This window comes from Magallana gigas, chromosome 2 (assembly GCF_963853765.1).
Source record: "Magallana gigas chromosome 2, xbMagGiga1.1, whole genome shotgun sequence".
NCBI classification, from domain to species: Eukaryota; Metazoa; Mollusca; class Bivalvia; order Ostreida; family Ostreidae; genus Magallana; species Magallana gigas.
In genome coordinates, this window is record NC_088854.1 from 37,250,258 (window position 1) to 37,273,619 (window position 23,362).

Genomic DNA, 23,362 nt, shown 5'->3' on the forward strand with positions numbered 1-23,362 from the left:
TTATAATTACCAAGACTGAAATTTGTTAATGTTTTAAGGAATAAGGAATCATTCTTCGAGTATTAGGAGTTCACTGGTGATGCTTTTGGTCGGGGCATGGTCAAATCCAATAAGTCTGATAAGTTTTATGATTTGATCACGCTCTGACCAAAATTATGATCTAAAAATACTCAAAGAATGATTCCTTATTACTTATATCTATATAATTTTCAGCAATTGTACGATCATAGTTAATATTCGAATATTGATAATCCATTTCTTTTAATTATGCAAACCCCATTTACACCTTAACAGCACGTCATTTGAATTTATTGGACTGTTCACTACAAAATCGATTCCAAGTGTTATCACTGACAAAGACATTGAAAAATGTAAATGCATTATACTTGAACCGTAGGTCAAAGAGGAGGTAACTCATTGGGGTCACGTAGTACAGACGGTGAAATGTAAACAGAGAGAGAGAGAGAGAGAGAGAGAGAGAGAGAGAGAGAGAGAGAGAGAGAGAGAGAGAGAGAGAGAGAATGAGAGAGAATATTTTTTTTTGAGAACTCTCTTCAGGGAGTTCAAGCTGTAAGGAAATTCATTACAATTATATATTACCATTAAAAAGTTCTGAAGTGGTATTTCCTTTAATCGAGGGAAACGTTTAATTTTTCCATCAATAATGACGGTGTGTTTTTTTCCTAAGAAAAATAAGTGCATTATAGAACTCAGCGAATGGTGCTGACAAAATGATGCGATGAAATAAAAGGCAAGTGAAAAACAAAACATTGACGGAAGATTCCGGTAAAGTAATCCGGTAACAGGAGGGGATCTTTTACCGCTCGGAGGGAAACTCGATCTTCTAGTTTGTCATTTTGTGCAGATGTGGAAATAATATATTGGGGTGCTTTTTCCGTCCGGAGGGATATTTCAACCAAGGGCCGTTTTTTCCTGTAGAAAAGACTAAGCGGAGGGTGGGTTGGGGTGGGGTCTATGCTTTAACAACCCTCTGCAAAAGCTTTTTATCAATGAAAATTTAGCAAATCGCAATAACAATAAAAAATTAGAATCTTTTTAATTATACCTTCAATTCAATTTAATTTACTTAGTATTGACAAAAACCACACGTGGCGCAAGTCATACATGCAGTATACAAATATAATTAGTACATAGATTTTCTTATGTTAATTAAATGCATCATTCATAAAGTATGAATATTTCTTGTTGATTTAACATCTGCTGGGTTAAGAAATTTATAAGATTTTCCCGATTACGACAAAGAGCACACGGCGGGTGTGACCGGTCAGCAGAGGATGCTCACTCCTCCATGGCACCCGATCCTGCCTCTGAGGTTTTCCAGAGGTCCGTAATTGCTCTGCTCTCGACTGTTGATTGAGTACCGAATTGTCTTCGGATTTTTCTCCGTTTTTCCCGATCATGACATTTCCCCAAATTACGACATTTTCCCCGATAATGACATTTTTACTGATATGACATTGGGCGCACGGCGGGTGTGACCGGTCAGCAGAGGATGCTTACTCCTCCATGGCACCTGATCCTACCTCTATCTTGGAGGTCCGTGTTGCTCTGCTTTGAATTTGTATTTCGTTTTATGGATTTTTGAGATGGTTGACGGTTTGTTATTGTTGTCATTTTTTCATAAGATATACATGCGTTATTAAAAAGTGAACAATATTCAATTCGTAGTTGTTTATAAAGAGGACATACAAATAAAAATGATGTTCATCTTCAGCAACAGTGTGACAATTAATACAATATCTTTCGTCCCTTGGAATAATAGGGTTACAATTTCTGCCAACCTCTATCTGTAATTTGTGTGCACTTACAAGTATTCTTAATTGAGTAAAAGGGAACGAATTCTATTGGAAATGGAAACATTTTAGTATGGTTGAATATCAAGGTTTTTCTTTTAGATATTGTATACTTATTAATTGGCTGTAGAATGACAATTTTCCGTTACCATTTTCTTTTATATTTTTTATGTCTTTGAAAACTATATTTTCAAAATACGTTTTCAAAATATTTTTAAAATCCTTTATAGATACTGTAATAGCATGTAAACCAATAATATAATCAAGGATTCTGCCTTTTAAAGTTTTAATTTGCCAACAAATTTTTCCATTTCCTGCAAGTTTTTCATCCTCTACATATGCATGTTTTAAAAGCAAATTTGAGTTCTCTTGATCTGAAACAATTTTCTGTAATCTGAAATAATATATGTATAATAATTTATATATTCTGAAAATAAAGGAAAGTGCACCAAGCTCTATTCTTACTGCTAAATAAGAAGCTTTATTATGAACCCCTAAAATGTCTTTCAAGATAAAATTTTGATTTTTTTTCAAATGGAGTTTTGTCAAAATCTTTTGTTATATTTTTTACAATCACTAATCCAAATTTCTGAGGCATAAGTCAAAATTGTCATAATGCATGATTCATAAATCTTTTACTGAACCTTTCCTGAAAGACTGTGATTGTTTGGTAGCTTTGATTTAATTATAAAACTCTACCTGCTACATTCTTGCATGCATATTTCAATTTACCATAATTTTTAGGACAACACTCAAATATTTATGTTCATCAACAAAAGCGATAACATCTTCTTTATACCTCATTGTTTTAAAAGATTATATTTTAGGCATTCTTAAAAGTATCTACGTATTTTGAATTAAGATGTTTCATTTCTATTATTTATAATTACCAAGATTATAATTTGTTTCTTTTTGTCTCATTTCACTACAACTGACCTACTATTATTTTAACGATCGCCAAGCAACGTATTTTTGATAATTTTAAACAGTCTTTACTAGCTGACATAAATGCCTCTTCCAAATGTACAATCTATAGATATTTAGTTGATCATTGTACCTTGCAGTCATATCTAACAAAAAGAATTCCTTTACAATATAAGAAACTTATATGTAAATTAAGATTATCATCCCATTGTCTTACCATCGAAACTGGCAGATATAACAATGTTCCATTACAAAGACGTTTATGTCCTCTATGTACTTTAGATATAGAAGATGAATATCATTTTATATTGAAATGTCCCTATTACTGTAACTTAAGAGAAAAATTCCTTAAGAAGTTTTATTATATTAAACCCTCTGTCTTTAAATTAATTCTATTATTGTCAACACAAAATGTAAAGGATTTGTGCAATTTAGGTAAATATATTAAGAATGCTTTTGTAATCAGAAAACTTCATGTATAAACTTGCCTTTTTCAAGTGACCAGTATATGTATTATAACATGTGTATATTAATTGTATATGTCTATGAGCTGTACAGCTGTTGACTAATAAACAATACAATATCAATACAATACTATCTTTCCGTAGGTCAAAGAGGAGGTAACTCATTGGGGTCACGTAGAACAGTCGGTGGAATGTAAACAAAAGAGAGAGAGAGAGAGAGAGAGAGAGAGAGAGAGAGAGAGAGAGAGAGAGAGAGAGAGATAATTTTTTAATCAATGGACATGCCGAATTATGTTATGAATTACTGATTGCAGTAATTGTTACAAATAAATAAAAAAAATGATTAAATGAATGTAATTTTTACTACTGATCATGAACATAACTTATTTTAACACTGTAATAATATAATTTTAAAAAAAATTATATAACCAGTATTAATTTGAACAAATACATGCAGCTTTATTCACAGACCAATGCAATAGGTAGTTAAGTTGTACGAGATTATGAGTGATAAAAACAACATCATGATTTTACTAATAAAGCAGAATTTCAGGAGCAATTACCTGATGTTTAGTCTCTCATTCATACAATCCAGACTAGGATTTGAACCTAGATAGCCCATAAAAATTATGGTTGCTTTACATTAAGCTATCTGGATTTAAAATGAAAAGAACTTCATCATCAGAGAAATTTGGGGCAAATCGAGACACAGTATATCACAAGTTAACGTTTCATTTACCATGCTTTTCGTGCGTTTTTAAAAAAAGATCTCAATCGTAAACAAATACATAGATAAAATCAGTTCGCATTCCTAAATTCTGATTGCCTGATTGCTTATGTTCCCCACATGTTTATTTTCTACGTTATCTGTTATACACTTACAAAGAGAAGATAACTTCAACACATATCCGTAGAATGTAAACAAAGATCTCGCTTAAGAAATCGGCCAAGAAATCAAACACTGAATCCTAATTACATCTATGTTTACGCACATTATTATAAGAATAAAGACGTGATAGTACAAGAACGATTTTGATTAAATTCTATTTATGTCTCGGATGTAAAAATGTACATGGGATGAGATAAATCATTTTAGAGTGTTAAAAACATGAAACTCGATAAAAATGTGGTACTTTTAACTTCTCTCTGTGTTATGAAACCCGCTTGATTCGAAAAGTTCAGTTTCCGCCGAGTACAATGAAAATATTGTAAGCCCCCATATCTTTTTCTAGAGAACTTTTGAATACCTCTTCTCATTTTAACAAACAATGACCACGTTTACTTACTTCAAGGACGCAATGATTTTTTTCGTTTGTAATCCAATACACAGATATAGAATCCAAATCTACAGAAACACAAATCCGCTGATCTAAAGCACAACTCACTTATAACATGTCGTAATCGTGTACAGATCGGTTAAACCATACTCAGCCGAACATTTCGATCGCCATTTCTTTTTCCATCTCGTTAACTTTACTGGGTCAAGCATGCGTAGAAGCTCAAAATTATATATAAAAACAACACAGCTGAAAATGAGCACTAAAATTTCTATCAACAGCGATATCTTTTTAAAACTAAATACATATCCATAGTGCAGTACCGCAAAAAAATTAGTCATTATATTAGCAAGTTGCCATGAGCTTTTGGTTGACATATGTATCAATTTTTAAAAAGAAATCTTCAAAAAACCGACGTTTGCCCGTAAATGACATCTCAGACGGAATCGCTCGGCCGGATATATATACTCCCAGAATGGGTTCCCTCAAAAACTTTACGATTTTGAAGTTATTATGTATCAATTAATTATTTCAAAACTTAAATTAAACGTCTGAAAGAACTCTCTTATTATGATTAAAGTTTACCTGGTGTCAGTACGCGATTCGCCGAGTTAGAGCGATTTAACGTAGCTCGCGGGTTTGCTGACTTCACAATAGGAATCGACGTTAAGAGTTGACCGTCATAGTAAACTCATAATTTTATTTTAAAATGACAAATGAGATATTTAGAAGTATAAAAGAAAATATTTTAAAAAGCTTATATGCGGTTTATGACTGTTTATACAAAGATTTATAATATCAAGTGCTGAAAATTTAAAGATGTCACATACATTGGCACATTTTGTTCTAGAAAGATAAAGAATGAGTGTGCGTTAGAACTCTTCCATTTAAAGTCATGTTTTAAATTAGATTGTATGCATTAACTTCGCCTTTTTTTTTTTACAATTATAACTTCCGTAATCTGTACTACCGATTAAATTCTTAAATTTCTTTTGGCTTGAGATAACTGTTTTATTCGATTACTTACTTATAATGTCAGTAGTTTTTTTATTTTTGCATTGATTGACTCAGAGTTTCATAAAAACAAAAATAGCAATTTTCTGTATCTTTACAGCCTTACATTAATTGCATTTAATAACATTCACAATAATGTGTAATAAGCATTAACATGTTCTAAAATGTGTTAAATAGCTAGTCTTATCATTAAATGCATTTCATTTTGGTGTTCTAAGAAGTAAGGAAATGATGACGTCAGGCTAACGTCGTAATGAAAAAATAAGGTTTTGAGAAATCTTTTAAATCTTTGAAGTTTGTTTGCCAAAAATTGGCCGAGAACACATACTGATATTTTTTTATGAATTGATTCATAATTATCTCCTCTGTTTTTGTGTTGAGTATGATAAATTTCGTCTGAATCGTTTAAAAGTTTGGAGCATAGTTTTGATATGCGTTTCTCGGTTAAAATGTGCATTTTACTATATATTTCATTGAAATGGCGTTGCTTGATTTTAATAATGACACTGTATTTGAAACACGATAACATTATTACCGCGCAGACGAATCTTAAATAAATTTTAGAAATAAAACTATGAAACCTATGGATCACGTGGACAAATTTTCAAGGTAGGTTTTCTCACAAGCAAGTAAACCCGCGAGCTACCTTAAAAAACCCAGTCGGACATAGTGGCAAACCGTTTTTTGCCATAAGATCCCGTTTGCCATTATGTGACACGTCAGACGGTTTCGTTTACACCTATGTGATACCATTCGGTTATATATATATATATATATATATATATATATATATATATATATATATATATATATATATATAAATTTATGTATAGAATCAGAGGTACATGTACAGTACAAATTAGAGAGAGAAAAATATGAGAAAAAAGTACAAATGTTCAAGGAGGACAGACTGATTCAAAAATTTCATTTATAAATAAACAGAGTTTTTTGAGTTTTTTAAGTTTTAAAGTAGACAATAATTCACAAAATTTAAAAGTGTTTGGTCTTAAAGGTTGATAATATCGACTTGTCAGATCGATTCTTATGTCGATATATGTCAGAAAATATCAGGTCAACCACAGGGGCATCGTATCCGCTCCACACTCTATGACATATATATAAATAATAATAATGTATTATTTATATATATGTCATAGAGTGTAGAGCGGATACGATGCCCCTGTGGGTCAACCGGATGGCCTGAATTGGGCATGGAAACGTTTAAGTGTTGAATTATTTAAACACGTGAATAAGTGATTAGTCGACATAAAGATATGACAAGTCAACATAATTATCAGACAATTACGTGGACAGTGGTGGCAGAACTACTTGCCGGAAAGGCCCGAGAAGTTGCGATTGCAATATTGAACTCTCGTCTCGTTCAACCAAACGCTCGGCTGCTTGTCGGAGAATTACGGAGACAGCCGAGCGTCCAGTTGAACGAGACTATATTGAACTCTGGCATAAGAATACATACAACTACAAAAAATATCTAAATTGTTCGTACCATTTTAAATCAGACTATTTTCAAGGCATTAAAAGTATGTTTCCTCAAAAAAACAATGCTTTAGCATATATTATTTCGAATTTATCAATCGTATTCTCAAGAACTAATTCTTGTCAGCGGCGATGATTTGTGCTTTGGTCCAAACACTGTTTCACTTTCGGTTTGTCAGAGTAACTGCATAGGAGAGTTGATTAAAATCAACTCCCAAAGATACAACATGCACAGTTGTTGCAGATTACTTTAAAAAGGATATACCGTTACACGCTTGTCTCCTCACACATGTATACAGTTATAAAATAAGTATGCAGACTAATTGTGCACCCGCCTAGCTGTTATGATTGTTCTGGAAACAGTATATATAAACAGATAGTCTATTCACTCCAGACCTGAAAATTAATATTCCGCTGGTACTCTCTTTTGAGAAGTGGACAGACACTTCTCAAAAGAGAATAATTCCGCTGGCTGACTTTCTTAGCTTTTTAAAAAACTAACCTTGTAAAATAAAATGATTATTCTCCTTTAATTATTAACACGAATTACAAAATAATACCACACATTTTGTACCAAAGGACTCAAAATTATAATAAATATATATGAAATTGTACCCTGGATATAAGGCGGACCTTTTTTTTTTAAATACAGACCTTTTTAGCGCAACGGCGGGCCTAAATGTTTACAGAACCCGTGTTACTTAATTTTAGATGCTAGAAGTAATTTAGCTCGGAGTTTTTGAGCAGGGAATGGTGCCCCAAGATGGCCATATATCTACATAGCCTATCGGTATTTTCAACAAACTTGTATGAATTTTACGTCCTATATTTTACGAATGCAATGCTGCTGAATATTTGGGTTAAGGGTGTATGGAGCAAGTTATAGTTTATAAGCCGTTGCCCTTTGATGGCCATACATGATTATAAATTATCATTGGTTCTATCTTTCAATAACAAACTCGGATGGATGTTGATACTAACCCTTGCACTCCACAAGCTGGGGTGCTGAATCTGAGCCATAAATTTGTAATGCTTGAGGAGGTTACGGTTTTTGGATTAGGTTCATAAAAAATATTATCGCAAGATATTAGTAGGTCTAGAGGGTGTGTTCCCGTTTTGCACACATTTGATAATCGGGTATAGAACAATAGGTGTGATTTGTGTTGTGATAGCAATTATAGTCTGCTTTCGGTCAAAGATTTTACCTGGATTTTTACCTGTGTTTTATCAGCGCCTTAACGATAGAACAAGAAGAATATAGATATTTTGTTCTGTTTTATAACTAATTACTATCACCATTTTTTTCACTTGATAAAATAAAGATAATAATATATTTAAAAAGTCTTCAATTTCCGCGTCCATTTACCTTATAATAAAACCAAATGAATTGGGGAAAAATTGCTGGTCCCAAGCTAATTCGAAGCTGATTCAATGGATATTATACACATGATGAAGGGGAAACCTACATGGACAGTATATGGGTATATCCCTCTAACTATTTTTAGAATCGGTAGAACAAAGTAGTGCCTTTAAGCAAAATAGTCCCTATACTTGCAGAGTGTATATATACATTTATTGGGGCATTTTAAATCAGAATGCTTGACACATGTCAGAAAAGAGGATTTGTAATTTTAATAACAAGTGTCAAAATTGAATTATCATTTGAAGAAAAGAATTGAAATTGTTTGATGTACACCCTTAGTCTGGTACCCGCCCCCGCCACTGCGTTTTCACTTCGTTTTGGGTCCCCAAAACGAAGTGGCGGGGGGGGGGGGGGGTACCAGACTAGTACACCCTTCCCAAAACTGAGAAATTCCCTACTTTTACTTTCATTTTCAGAGTTTTTCAATTCAGACGCATTTTGCCGGAAAACGAATCTGACTTCAAACCACGAAATTTTAACAGGAAAGAGACAATTTGATGAGCTTTCATTCAAGAGGTCCCTCGTTGCTGAACGAAAATTAGGACCGGAGCTATAAACCATAACGTTAACATTACCGCCTATTGAAATGCATTAGTTGACTATACCCAGGTACTCCGTGTCTCTTTTTACAAATGAGTTGCAATTGCCAAATTATGTAAAACGCATGTTTATCATTGATTGTTTGGTATCAACAAAAAGAATATTATGAAAGAAACAGATCTTTATCACAAAATATTTCAATCTTTGAAGTAGCGACCTTGACGGTAGTTCTTCTGACAGAACCGCTTTAGTATATGGCGGGTCACATTCTAGTTTTTCAAATCAGAGGTTAAATACATCAAAATTATGACAAAAATAATTTTTTAATATTGATGCGATAAATATTTAGCAGCGTTTTCACTAGACGCATTTCCTCCATTTATGTCAGCAAAAAAAAAAATTAAATATTAATTAACATATGATATTTTCTCTTCAAACTTTTAACATGTACATGTACTTCCTATAGGCAGTAATTTAAGCAAAGGCGCTACATATTCAACATTTTTGCAATATTCATGTTAAAAAAAAAATAAGAAGATGGCTCATGACCAAATTGATGTTAAAAATCAAATTCATTAATATGGATGTCAATTATGATGTAAATGTGATTTTATGCAAGTAATATTGTAACATAAAATAAATGGAAATATCAGTTGCGAGTAGATATGTTTTATTTATTTTATTGTCAATTGCCCTCGCAGGAATTGTAATATAGACTATAGCAATTAAGCAATTTTCTCACCTGGTCAAATTCCCGCTTCGCACACATTTTTTCGATACCTAATTTACAAATGTGTGCAAAACGGGATCAAACCGTCTAGAGTTATGGATTTTGTATGTCCAAGTAAAGTATACAATGAAATCAAATATTTCTTTCCTATAGGCATATTAAGGACACTCAAAGAAAAAAACCCCAACTAAATACATTTTTATTACATGTATGAAAACGACAATTACCGCAAATAGAATTATCTTTCATATATTTATCATGTAAAATTTTGCGCTGTAATAAATATACAGCGTGTCTTTTTCGCAATCGAAAAATTGGAAGTAAAACGAACGATCCTAAGGCGTTTTACATTGAGAAATAGCTGCAAACATTGCAAATAAAATGTCATCCTTATTTTTTTTTAATAGACTGAATTTGCTTTTTGGTACTGAAAAAATAGACTGTTGGCATTGCGAGGATTACGAATTTTGCTAGCCCCCCCCCCCCGGGGGGGGGGGGGGGCTCTAGGGGAAATGTTTATTTTTTTTCGTGTGTGAAATGAATAAGTTTTACTTTTTCAATGCATGGGACCCCTCTTGATCCCCACATGTTGTGCATGATTAACCTATTTTGATCAAATTTAAGGTAAGAATTCTTTTACAATAATCATGATATCTGTTGAATTGAATACATTTATTAATATATATTTGGTATAACTACCTACATGGTAAATCGAATGTTGAATTTTCCATTATAATAAAGTCATTCAAAATAGAATCTAATCATCATATTACAAATTAATCAATTACATGTAATATGTAACTAGGCTTGATAATAATATTCATATCGGCCTTTAAATTATTTATTAAAGATCAAATTAATTAAAATCACTTAGATCCTTTTCCCTAGTTCTGTATCATATTATATGTAATTATAAAATTCCAGAATCTCATTCTAAAATAAACTTTAATTGAAACATATAGTTTCTTTCCAAGCAGTAGACCAATTTTTGCAATGTTTTTGAAAAGAACAGAATTAATTACTGAAGTATCTTGAAGACTCATTCATGCAGGCACGTAGCATCAGGGGGGGCCAGGGGGGGCCTGGCCCCCCCACTTTTTCTCGCAGCAGCAAATTTTTTAAAATTTACATATAAAAAAATGAATTATAATGGAGTTGGCCCCCCCCCCCCACTTTTTTGGAAATTAGGAAATGAGTAGTCAAATTGAAGTTACCCCCCCCCCCCCCCCGGATTAGGAATTTCATGATTTGGAGGAAAAAATATTTTGGTAGGGAAGAATTTTTTTTTTTTTTAGCTGAGTCTACACCCCCCCCCCCCCCCCCCCCCCCCACGGATTAGGATTTTGAAGATTTTTGGAAAACTTAAAATTTCCCTTTTTTTGCGTGTCGATTTTTTGGATGGGTCTGGCCCCCCCACTTTCAAAAACGATGCTACGTGCCTGTCATGTACATTTAATTGGAAGATATACCAAGATATTGTTGAACATTTGGTTCGTGATTGAGATCAATGTTCCTGTGCTTGGAAGCCTCCAGATTCAGAGGATCTTGTTGATTTTTGGACCCTAAAGCAAGGTTTTTTAAAAAAGGCTTTAAAATCACTGCATGTTACAACTTTTATTCCATTAAAATTATTTCAAATAGATTTTTTAAATAGTTACGGAAAAATGTTATTAGATCAATTATCTTTTAAAACAGACACAAAACAATCACAATTTGAATATTTTTGAAAAGTAAGGTATATTGACCAATAAGAGTACAAGTATTGACCATTTGGCCATAGCAATTAAGCCCCCACATTGTGGGCACTATTCCAAAGCCTGGAATGTTCATACTCATTACATGCAAACTTATAAAATAAATTCAAAGAAAAAAATTTGAATGCCAACAGTTGCATACAGTTTAATTACTTTTGCCCCATTTTACATCAATGTTTCTAAAATATCCAATTAAAAAAATATTACACTGATAATAAAGATTTAAATTTGATCAAGTTCAGATTTTAAATTTGTCCTTAAAGAATAAAAAAAAACTTCAGAAAAGATTTCAGTTTGATGGATGGGCCTCAGTATTTTCTTAACCACCTGAAAACAAAAAGATATGAAAAGATTACTATATCATCATAATGTACATTTATGAATTACAAATACTGTTTAGTATAACTAATCCAGTGAATAAATGAGAAACTGGATTTGATCACAATTAAAACTTAAAATAAATACAAAAAGGAAGAAAAATATGAAAAAATTCTCACATTATTTACCAGTACATCATTTACAAAAAGTCATTGACAATTAAGGCAGACAAGTCTTATCAGACAAGAACAGTTTTGATGAGCTAGTTATGACTTCTTTACTTACTTATTGGTTTCCATATTGTAGAATAATTCAACTTTGTTCTCATAGTAAGAACTGGAGGGCTGCCCATTCTTTATTGCACTGTATCCCCCTTTCAGACAAACATTGCCCCCCTCAGCCGAGGAAGAGGCAGCAGCCCTGGGCTCAGGGAGTGCCTTCACATAGAACCAACAATTGGTTCTAGGATTATAACACTCCACCGATGAAAGCAAGCTGAATTGATGTTAAATATATGAAAATAATTATAAAATAATAATAAAAGTTATCATCCAAACTTCTTTCCATTAATTTTGATCAATATTCGATCTCTTTTTGTCCTGAAAATTGTGAAGACATACTGGTACATACCGATTGCCTTCACCTATTCCACCAATAGCAAATATATAGCCATCTACTTCACAAAGGGAATGCTCCATCCTAGCAACATTCAATGGAGCCACTGGTCTCCACTCTTTAGTCTCGTATGAGTACACCAATACTTTATTGGTGGGGGAGGGACACTCCGAATCTTTGTACCTGGCTCCACCTACAATTTGATTTGAAAAATATAGTTGAACTTCAATATCTAATTGAACACTGATACCTCGAATACAATGGATATGTCAAAGTGATTTGTAAGTCCCAATTAAAAATTTTAACCCTCAATATCTCGAATACTCATATATCTCGAAGCTTTTAAACAGTCCCATCTAGTTCGAGATAAAACAGTTTGACTGTATAATTCTCTTCAAAATGAAAATTATTTTGGTCAACTGCAATTTTTGCTGATTTTGTGATATGCTTTGCCCCATACCCTGTCAAAGTCCTGTGGAAATTCAACCACCTTGATCTATCTACTACTACAATCTTGATAGACCTCTAACACTGACTTTTTTCATTTAAGACTTTAAGTCTCCATTTTAAAGTTTAAAAGATATGGTCAAGTTAAAAAAAAGTAATTAGACACAGAAAAGAATGAAAGAAAACATGTCCTTAATTAGTTTATTATATTGATGACATGAAAAACTAAAAGCATTGCATAAGTCAAGCTTCATTAATATTTTGAACTGTTAATCAAAGGGAAGGATAATATTTTTTAAGATATCCACAGATTAAAAACATATTAAAGTTTAAAAAAAACACACAGAGAAACACAGCTAGGATAGAACTTCCAAATTCCTTCCAGATGTCCATGATATTAAGACTAAAGAGTTACTGGCATTCTATATAATGAGGTAGAACTGTATCTCCTTACCAACCATGTACCACTGGTCTCCTCCCCACACCATCGCCTTTCTGGTATTCTCTTTACTACCATCAGAGAGGTCCTGTTTTTTATATTGTCTACTCCTTTTCTTTTTAACATGTTTGACACAACTGTCGTTGCTTTTCCCCTCTACTATGGAAACATGTTTTTGCTTTGGTTTCCTCCCCATCCTACAATCCATGCTTTGTAGTCCAGTTAAGCTTGGTTTGGTATGATTATGATCCCAATGCAGGTTGTCGTTCATCATAGACCCTAGGTATATATGTAATTTATGATCATATAATGAGCTGTTTTAAGCAAGTTCAATAATAATTATTACAAAATAATAAACTATATGGTCATCATATGTACATATAATTATGAAGCAAGTCCATAGCTCTGTGTACCTGAATATCTAACTGAATGATTAATATTAATATTTCAACATCAGAACTTTAAGATATCAATTTCCACATTGATAATGAAATTCTTTGTACAGAAGTTTAATCTAGCGCTATACTCTGTCCCTGGGACAGACCATAATATAATAACATCTTCTAAATAAATATTTGAAGTGTCTAAAAATAAGGAGCATTCATGCGTGCACTTTGACAAGGTTTATAGTTTAAACCTTGATCAACTAAAATTACGGTAGAAAGTATCCAACTGTTTATGAACTTTTGCCTGCAACTATACATCAAGTGAATAAAGGTGACATAAAGATGAACCCATTAAACAAATAAAATAGCTATTCTAAAAGATATACCTAAATAGTACATTAATTGTTACCAAGGTAATTAAACACCTATACAGTAAAACTCGCTAACAAGTAACTATTATAGTATAGTTGGATAATTAATGAATGAAGTATAATAACCCTTAGAGAAAAGAACTGGCTTTTTCCCATTGAAATTCCATTGAACTTTCATTGATTTTCCAGTTTTCATTGAAATACCATTGATTGTGCATTTATTTTTCTTGTGTCTTCATCTGACCAGTATTTAATATAGACCTACCAGTTAAAAAGCAGTTTTCAGATAACTGCATTTTCAATGGCCTGCAACTCTCAGTGAAACACCATGCACTTTTTCATTTAACTTAAACTTCAATGTTACTGTTTCCCAGTAAAATACCATTTATTTTCAGGAGCATGCAGTTAAATGGAATTCTTTGGCCTCTGCCAAATAAACTGACCTCTAAGAATTAAGATTAGTACTGCATAACAGGAAGTTGAGTTGCATATTTTGAATGTTCATCTTGGAGCCTAAATTGCAATGTTCATTGTAAGGAAAATGTTTTATTGTTGGGCATATTCCTGCTCCTTTGTGGCATATTTATACAGTGAATTTATGGAACTTTTTCTGGGGATATATTCTTGATCACTTGAGGTAATTAATATTTTTTAGATTTGATTAATTCCTACACTTGTATGATTTGATACAAATTTGTGTAAAGACTATAATATTTCACCCATAATTTGTTAAACTCTAAATATTAAACAAGAGATGTTTGTAAAACACTTATGCCCCGCCCCCTTGGAAATATCCACAAAGAAAATGAGCGGAAACTGCAAATATTTGAAATTTTTTTAAGTCCAAGGGGTATAACTCTGTTGAAAACTGCTCTATCATACCAATATCAAACTTGACCTAGATATTAATTAGATAAACCTGTATACCAAATTTCATACCTCTGAAATGAAAATGAGCAGAAACTGCTGCTTTTAATAACTGTAATTCTTCTACATCCAAGAGCCATAACCCTGTCAAAAATTGCTTCTCACCCAACATCGAACTTGACCTAGATATTATCATGATAAACCTAGTGTATACCAAATTTTATTTCAATATGTTCATCCTCTGCAGGGAAAATGAGCGGAAACTGCAAATAACTGGAATTTTTCTACGTCCAAGGACCATAACTCTGTCGAAAATTGCTCAATCATACCCAATATCGAACTTGACCTAGATACTATCATAATAAACCTGTATACCAAATTTCGTTTCAATATGTTCATCCTCTTTAAAGAAAATGAACGGAAACTGTTGGTGGACCGACAGACCGACCGATCAACGGACAGCGGCAATATGACCTCCCTTTTTTGAAGGGGGCATAATAATAAATGTTAAAATATAATTAAATAATCTTACTTAGTTATTAGGAAACAAAATTACTTTATCCCAAGATGTCTTACTTTTTACATGTAGGAAATTTTACTGAATTAAAACAAGTCAATTTTCCTTATGATGAGCCTGGAAAAATATACTTTTTAATACTGTTTTATCCTCCTTTTTATATCATTTTCACATCAATTTCTTTTTAATTTTGATGGTATGTTGACAATAAAATATTACATTTTGATTCCCTGTATTGCTTGACACAAGGTGCTGAAATGGTGGATGAGCTTTGACTTCGGGAACAGGCATGACGATTAAAATCCTCGACAGCATCTTCAGTCATTAGAACAATGTCATAAGTGACATCGGGTTCCTTGAACTCAGAGCAACAGTGTGTCTGTAGGGGCAACAGAAAGAAGAAAGACAGAAAAGGAATAGGTCAGAATGTGGAGCAGACATAGAATAGAATATGTTGCACTGAAATGTTGACATAGCTAAAGCTATATCATATATATATTTCTAATATTAGGCCACCTCTCAAAGAAGTTTTTGTTCTCTCCTTGAAACATAAAAATGGATCGTGTAAAAAGGAAATGATACTGTTATATCAAATAAATTTATGATATTAGGCCACCTCTCAAAGAAAATTTTGTTCTCTCTTTGAAACATAAAAATGCATCATGTAAAAAGGAAATGACATATCAAATATATTAATGATATTAGGTCACCTCTCCAAGAAGTTTTTGTTTTTTCCAAGTCAGCTAATGAATAATTATGTAATTCGTGTAAGAGGGTGTATTTCATAAAATTCTGGGCATGATATATTACATGTAATCATATTAATTCTCATGCATGCATGTAATGTTGAAAAGAAATAAAGTTTATAAATATTGCAAGTCAAAAAAGGGCAATCAAATGAATTTCAAGGTGGTTTATAATAAATAGTCATTCCATTAATTCATTCCAGTTTTGGGGTGAGTTTTTAACATAATTAATGTACTTACCTTTGGTGATACTTTATGTACAGATCAACTGATGATCAATCTATCTAAGCATGATTTGCTTGCACATGGAGCAAACCTGATCATGCTGTCAATTCAGCCGTTTATAATTTATAGAAACATGAATTCTGATCTTTTGTGTGGAAGTAAACCTAACTACCAGTCATACCTGCTTATAATACTGTATAAAAATACTTAATTAAAAAACACAGCATAAATTAATGTAAAAGGAAAAACAATTCGGTACACTGTACTCATATGTTATAACGAAACATAACTATTCATGCACCTTTAGATACTGTTCAACACTCCCTCCACTATTGGCAAGGCTCCTAGGTTCTTGAATCTCCAGATTCAGAGGATCTTGCTGATTGAGGCTGATGGAGGTTTGAACCCTACAACAACGTATAAAAGATGCATTGAATTCAAATATTCTTTAATGCACTGTCATTTTTTTACAACAAAAAAGAGCAGATGATCTCTGTCGCAAAAATTATTAGCAGCAAACCAGTTTGACTTTGGTAAATCGAGAAATAAAGTTGTCGCAAATAAATGTTGGTATTAGATTTGATTATGCTCATTGTTTAATTTCAAGCTATAATCCTATGATTTATCTGTTTCATATATAAAAAGTAAGGTAAGATTGAAGAGTACATGCAGATGTACTTACCAGTTAGCCATAGTGATCAAGCCAACACAATAGGGGCTCTGCTTAAGGGCAGGACATTTAACGAAGCATTCCATCAATTGCTGGCTTGATAGGTGTGAGAACCTCACGGTATCCATCACTCTCTCCAGGTTCTTCATTCGATCCCCAGGATGGTGAAGCCAACTTACAGCGCTCTCAAAAATGTCCATCTCTGAATTTGCATCAAGCCTTTCATTTGACAAAAGCATACAAATGGTGTCAACATCTAAGCCGTAGAAAGAGGAACTGTTCCTTATCTCCATAAAATTTTTGGCTATCGCATCCATCAGAATGTCACAAAGTTGAACATCTTTACGCCTCCTCATCTTTTGCAATAGTTCAAGCATGTCTTGGTGACTCAGAGAGGAGATTTTCTGCAAACAAATCTGTGTGATTTGCTGCACTTCGAACATCCGAGAGAGATCAAGTACCTCATGCAGACAATCAGGATTTCTGAGATTGATATCACCAGAATAAATGCAATTTAGGAATATTTTCATAGCCTCATCCGAAACACCAGTAACCCTAATTTGCCTAGGTCTGATGGGTGGCTGGGTAAAGTCCTTGCTGTTAAACAACTTCTCAAACAAAGGACTCTGACTGGCAAGGACGACCTTATGCACCGGGTAAATAATGTTGCCCAGTTTGAATGAAATGTCACAAATCTGTTCTTTGTTGTAGATTTCATTCAAATATTGGCCGATATTGGCATAGTGCTTGCTTTTAGATGCCTGTATATGGCCTGAGAGTGGTGCTCTCTCAGTTTCATTTTCAGCCCTGGAAGACGATTTCTTAAGGTTTCTGGGAACCTCATCATCTGAGACAGTTTTAAGGTTTCTGGGGACTTCATCCTCTGATGCAGTTGATGACACTGAACTTGATGAAGAAACTGAACTTGGTGGAGAAGGTGTCTGGTTTTGGTTTCTGTTCACTATTGTATAAATACATTTCTCAATTAAATGATACCTTCATAAAAGTTTCAAAATGATTTATAAATTGAGAATAATTAAATTAAAAATGAATGTATTTCTGTAAATATTTAATGATCTTAAAGGAAAATCCTTAAATAGCCCCGCCCCCCCCCCCCCCCCACTTACCTTCAATAAATTTAATTAATATCCTGAATCCAGTGTTTAAAGTTGTTTTTATTTAATAAAAGCTGCACTAAACAACTTAATTTTTTACTACTTTATTCCATTAGAAAATATATTTGCTATAGCAACTGCATTTCTAATAACAAAAAGAAATGAGTCTTAATAAAAATATTTTAGTTAAAGCTTTGTAACTTTTTTGTCATTTAGTCAGAGAGGGAAAGCAAACTTTTTATATGCCAAGTAAACACTAACCAGACCCAATAAATCTATACAAAGTAAAATACAAAAACCCCTACCCTTCTGCTGAATATATCTCAATTTCAAGGAGTCCAAGACCACAGACCCAGAGGAGGAATTTGTAGGTGTAGAAATTCTAGATGTAGAAGCTCCTGGGTCAGCTTTTTCAGTCTTAAATAAAATGATTTTCAAATATGAAAAAAAAATTATTTCCATTAAAGCTATACACGCTATAATTTACGTCAATTTTGAATGAAAGTGAAAACGCATGTGTTTGTCTACTTATAAAAGTTCTCCTTAATCTGTAAATTACAATGATGAATTCCATCTCGTTACAAAGATATACATTTTTAATTGTTTATTTTCCTGCCAGGAAAATATACCTTTTCATGAATATTGATGAAGGAAGAGCGAAACCGACCTCATTGCGCATGACCGCGGAGAACTAGGTGGTCGTTATTGTTTGCCTAATTAAATATCCAACTTGATTTTTAATATGCTTAACATTTGTTAATTTGAAATACATACATGTATAATGAGTAAAATGCTTTTGTCATTCACGATACCCTTACTTCTGCATTAACACTTTTATTCAAAATTGACGCAAATTATAGCGTGTATAGCTTTAATTGTTAACAACTGTAAATACATGTAAAACATTACGTTCATATTCTAGCAAAAACTTACTTTTATCCTCTCTTGCCGCTTCCTCTCAAGCCAGCAGGCCTGAGGGTCGGCATCCTCTTTGCTCATGAAGCTGTACCAAACGTCCCGATTTACTACAATCGGTTCACGCTTGGGCAGGACTTCACATGTCACAATCGTAGTGTCCTTCATCTTTGGACACGATGATTTCCAAGATATCCAAATACGGCCTTTCAAGTTTCTGGGATTAATTAAAGAATAAAAATAAATTTACTGTTGATAAACTGTTCCAATTGAACAATGTATAACCACACACGAGCACCGGACACTTTCGACGAATCGACGGGCGAAGGCAAAGATTGATAGTATTCACAAACTATCAATCTTTGAGAGTCACGAAAACGCAGCTTCTCTATAGCAATACTATTACGTAACTAAGGAAGTTTAAACATGCCCGCGCATTTAACTTGGCAGGAAGTAGCATAATATCTAGTCCATTCGTTGAACAAGATATTTCCGGATTTTTTTAAGACAGGCAAATGAAAAGTCAATCAATGCTGCATGCATATTAATTATTGTAGCAAGTAATATTTAGTAGATTTTCATTTAAACCCCCCCCCCCAAAAAAAACAACAACAACAAGACAAGTATTCCACTCTCAATCGGAAAAACGCAAATATCCTTATATAGTAAAATATATTTTCAAAGACACATAGGCCCATATGTATTATATATACTATCTTAAAATTTTTTGGATTGTAAAGATATGCCACCGTTGAGTTTCCAATCTCTTTGAATTTAGATGTGCCGAATCCGCTATACAGCCCACAGATGCTTGGGGTCACATTTGAATAGAGTAGAACCTTCAGTTCAATATTTCACAGACGTAATGGAGTTCATCGTGAGTTCAACAGACTTTATATTATAAATATTACATAATGATTAACAAAACCTAATATACATTCGAATTTAAAAACATCATTTAACTTTAATTTGTTTATTAGAACCATTTTAACAAGAGATTGGACTTTGGGTAGATGTGTCAAACAGCAATGTGACGTAGGTCTGTCTATTTCATTGTCAGCCAATCAGCCATTGCTCTTTGAAATCAACAAAATTTGTCTTGCTTTTGAGCTAAGACTACGCAATCGGTGGTGCATATTTCGCTTGATGCCGCGTCATTTTCAACTTGTTTTGAAGCAAGAAATCGATAGCTACATCCAACCGAAAGTCCAAGTTCTTGTTAAAATTGTTCTAATAAAAAGAAATATACACCTTATATTTAGTTATATATATAAATATATATATAAATATATATATATAGTGCCTTAACCAAGCCCCTGCAGGATTCGAACAAGGGATGTACGGATCAAAAGTACGACGTTTTATCCATTCGGCTATGGAGTAAGTTACATGTTTCAGTCCATAAAATCCTTTTAATAAAACGAAATGTCGTTTCGATCAGCGGTCAGCCATTTTGTTATGATGTGTTATTCCACATTAATCAAATGTTTTGAAATACCGAACGCCTTGTTTTTCTGGACTTTGTTGTTCATTGACTATAGACAACAGAACTTACAGGCAATCGACAAGCTATAAATCTATATTGTTCATGCCTCATCAGTATACCACAGAAACAATGGTGAAAAATGTGTAAAATGACTATTAGTAGGAATAAAATACTGAGAAAAAAAAAAGATGTATCAACAAATTTGATACGTGTAGTTTCTTTAAAAATCGTTTAAAACAATATATATTTAACATAACATCAATTTATATCCGGTAATTACATACATGTATAATATGCGGGAAGTCTCTTGGAATAGTACAGAAGAGTAAAGTTGGAGTTTTTTTATTTCTTTTTTTTATTTCAAGTTTTTTGTGTATGTGTTTTTGTGATTGTGCAGCAAATTGTTGAATAAATAATCAATCAAAACCAACTGATAAATTAAAATAACAGACGCTTGCTTTTCTGAGAATTATAGTTTTGGGACTAGAATCAATGTGTCACGGCTACTTAGCAAGGCACATCAGTATAATACTAACAATTTCGCCTCCTCCTCCTCCTCCGGCTCGTGCAGTATATATATCAAACAGTACAATCATACTTTTTAGGCTTAAAACTACACATCACAACAATTAAGGTCTTCCGTTGGAAACGGAAGACCTTATTGTTTTTGCTTTGTTTCTTTTCCTCTATTATTATTATTAAGGTCTTCCGTTTCCAACGGAAGACCTTATTGTTATTGCTTTGTTTCTTTTCCTCTATTATTATTATTCTTTTTTTTTTCTCCCACGTTTTCTCAAAAACGCTTCAGCCGATTTTTATAAAACTTTCAGATCTTGTTCATGACAAAATTTGTAAGAAAAGTACGTGGGATTTTTTTGGTCGTCACTTCCGGTCCCGAGATATTAAAGATTTTATGTTTTTGCTTGTTCACCAGTTTTCTCCAAAAGTTTTTAAGATAGAACTTTTAAATTTTGAGGGATGGTAGAAAGTGTCCAGCCGCAGTGTACTACGCATATCCGAACGTCCGTTGTCACTTCTGGTTGTCACCGGAAGGAAACAAAAAAAGGTCATTTTTTAACTTTTTTGTTTTGAAATTTTTTTTTGTTAATATTTGATAGAGACACATAAATAACTTCAGAATATGAAATCCGTTTTAAAATCGATCAACGCATTCTCGAGATTTAAGGCTTCAAAGTCTTGAAGCGAGCGTCCGCGTAGCTCAGTCGATAAGGTGGTGGACTTGTGTCAAGGCGACCCGGGTTCAGTTCCCAAGTGTCGAACTTTTTTTCTTTCTTAATTGAGGTTTGTTTAACGATTTTATCTTTAAAATGATAGATTTTAATGTTTTCCGTTTTATATTTATTGTAAAAAAGAATAATAGCAGCTTTTTTTTTTTATTACAAATAGATAGCTTGTTTCTGTCAGCAGTTCGCTAAATTTAAACGCTCGTCCCATCGCAGGCATCAAAGACGTGCCGCCGAAGTACCCCTGCAGTACGCTGGGTTGCTTTGTCGGCATCAAAGAAATCCCGCCATCTCAATGACACACACAATATTAAGCAATGCACCCATGTTTAAGTATGTATTCTACATGACCTTAAAAGGCGGACTGATTAGTATTTATTCACATACATAAATATACGCATGCATGTATTTAAATGTGTTAATTGACATACGTTGCTGATATACTGATTCCCTAAACACTATAAAAAACTAGAAAATACCCCCCCCCCCTCTCTCTCTCTCTCTCTCTCTCTCTCTCTCTCTCTCTCTCTCTCTCTCAATTACAAATGTTTTAGCATTTAAATTAGAACTAGTTCAGATAACATGCAGTCAATTGGATAGAGGCTAAATGTACATTGGCGTCCAAAAATTATATATGTATTTATTTCAAGTTACGGGATAATGTCTATGGATTCAAATAATTGGAAATTCATTGTTTAATGATTGTCTTCTTACTGATTGGAAGTCAACGCTAAAAAGTCATTTTTATTAAAGATGGTATACTTTTTCTTCTTTTTTTTGTGCATGTCTATATACTGAAACAAATTTGTTGCCTGTCTGGGATTAAGAAAAACCTCCGAAGTTTATACACGTAACTATACAAACGAACGGGTGACTGGGGCAAGGTTTGAAAACTGACCAGCCGTTTATGAGTGTTTGAGCCTAAGATAAACAGATGTTAAAAAATCAATAGTTACATCTTTCAAACAACGCTTATACATTGTTCTAACATATTTATTTTGTTTAGAAATTGTGTAATTTGTGATATTTAGAATTTGATATTCTACGTTTAATATAGAAGTCACCGACCGACCCCCCCCCCCCCATTCATAAAATCATTTAGTTTTTCTGACCCGATTTTCCTTGATCTTTGATCTTGGGTCTTTAATTTCAACTAAGTACCATTCTAGATTACTGTACTAATTACCAGACCAATTCGTTCATTAATAACAGAGTTATGACGTTTTTGGCATTTGAGTTTCAATTGTCGTGATTGACATGTACTGTAAAAAAAATCATAACTCCCAAGCCCTTCACTCAATCCTAATGAAAATTCGTGAAAATGAACCTCGGACACCATTCTTATTGTCTGCCAAATATGCAGCGGATTGAACAATCAAGACGAAATTTCTGAGATTAAACGGCGCTTATTGCCTATACCGGGAAATTAAATTTACACAGTACACGCACCGCCACCCCCCCCCCCTCCTATTTACAGAATCATTTAGTTTTTCTGGCCTGATTTTACTGGATCTTTCATCTTGAACCTTTATTTTCAACCTTGTTCAATTCTAGATTACTGTAC

At 33.2% G+C, this 23,362-nt stretch overlaps 1 protein-coding gene across 1 annotated transcript; it reads right to left on the reverse strand.

Annotated features, from left to right (window-relative positions):
* Positions 1-11,566: 11,566 nt before the first annotated feature.
* Positions 11,567-19,475, reverse strand: LOC117681735 (kelch-like protein 3). Its single transcript, XM_034447481.2, has 9 exons — positions 19,087-19,475; positions 18,459-18,570; positions 17,051-17,999; positions 16,670-16,775; positions 15,617-15,776; positions 13,272-13,535; positions 12,386-12,563; positions 12,041-12,250; positions 11,567-11,764 (listed from the first exon to the last, which is right to left on the reverse strand). The coding sequence occupies exons 1-9, from the start codon at positions 19,234-19,236 to the stop codon at positions 11,746-11,748; spliced, it is 2,148 nt and encodes a 715-aa protein (XP_034303372.2). The 5' UTR covers positions 19,237-19,475; the 3' UTR covers positions 11,567-11,745.
* Between the last annotated feature and the right edge of the window lie 3,887 nt (positions 19,476-23,362).

What these genes read in the sequence shown, in the direction of transcription:
- LOC117681735 (XM_034447481.2), bottom strand. Translation starts at nt 19,236, where the DNA reads ATGAAGGACACTACGATTGTGACATGTGAAGTCCTGCCCAAGCGTGAA. An exon ending in GAGATATATTCAGCAGAAGG is followed by an intron (nt 18,000 to 18,458) that starts GTAGGGGTTTTT and finishes TTTATACAATAG; the next exon opens with TGAACAGAAACCAAAACCAG. An exon ending in AGACCAGTGGTACATGGTTG is followed by an intron (nt 12,564 to 13,271) that starts GTAAGGAGATAC and finishes ATCAAATTGTAG; the next exon opens with GTGGAGCCAGGTACAAAGAT.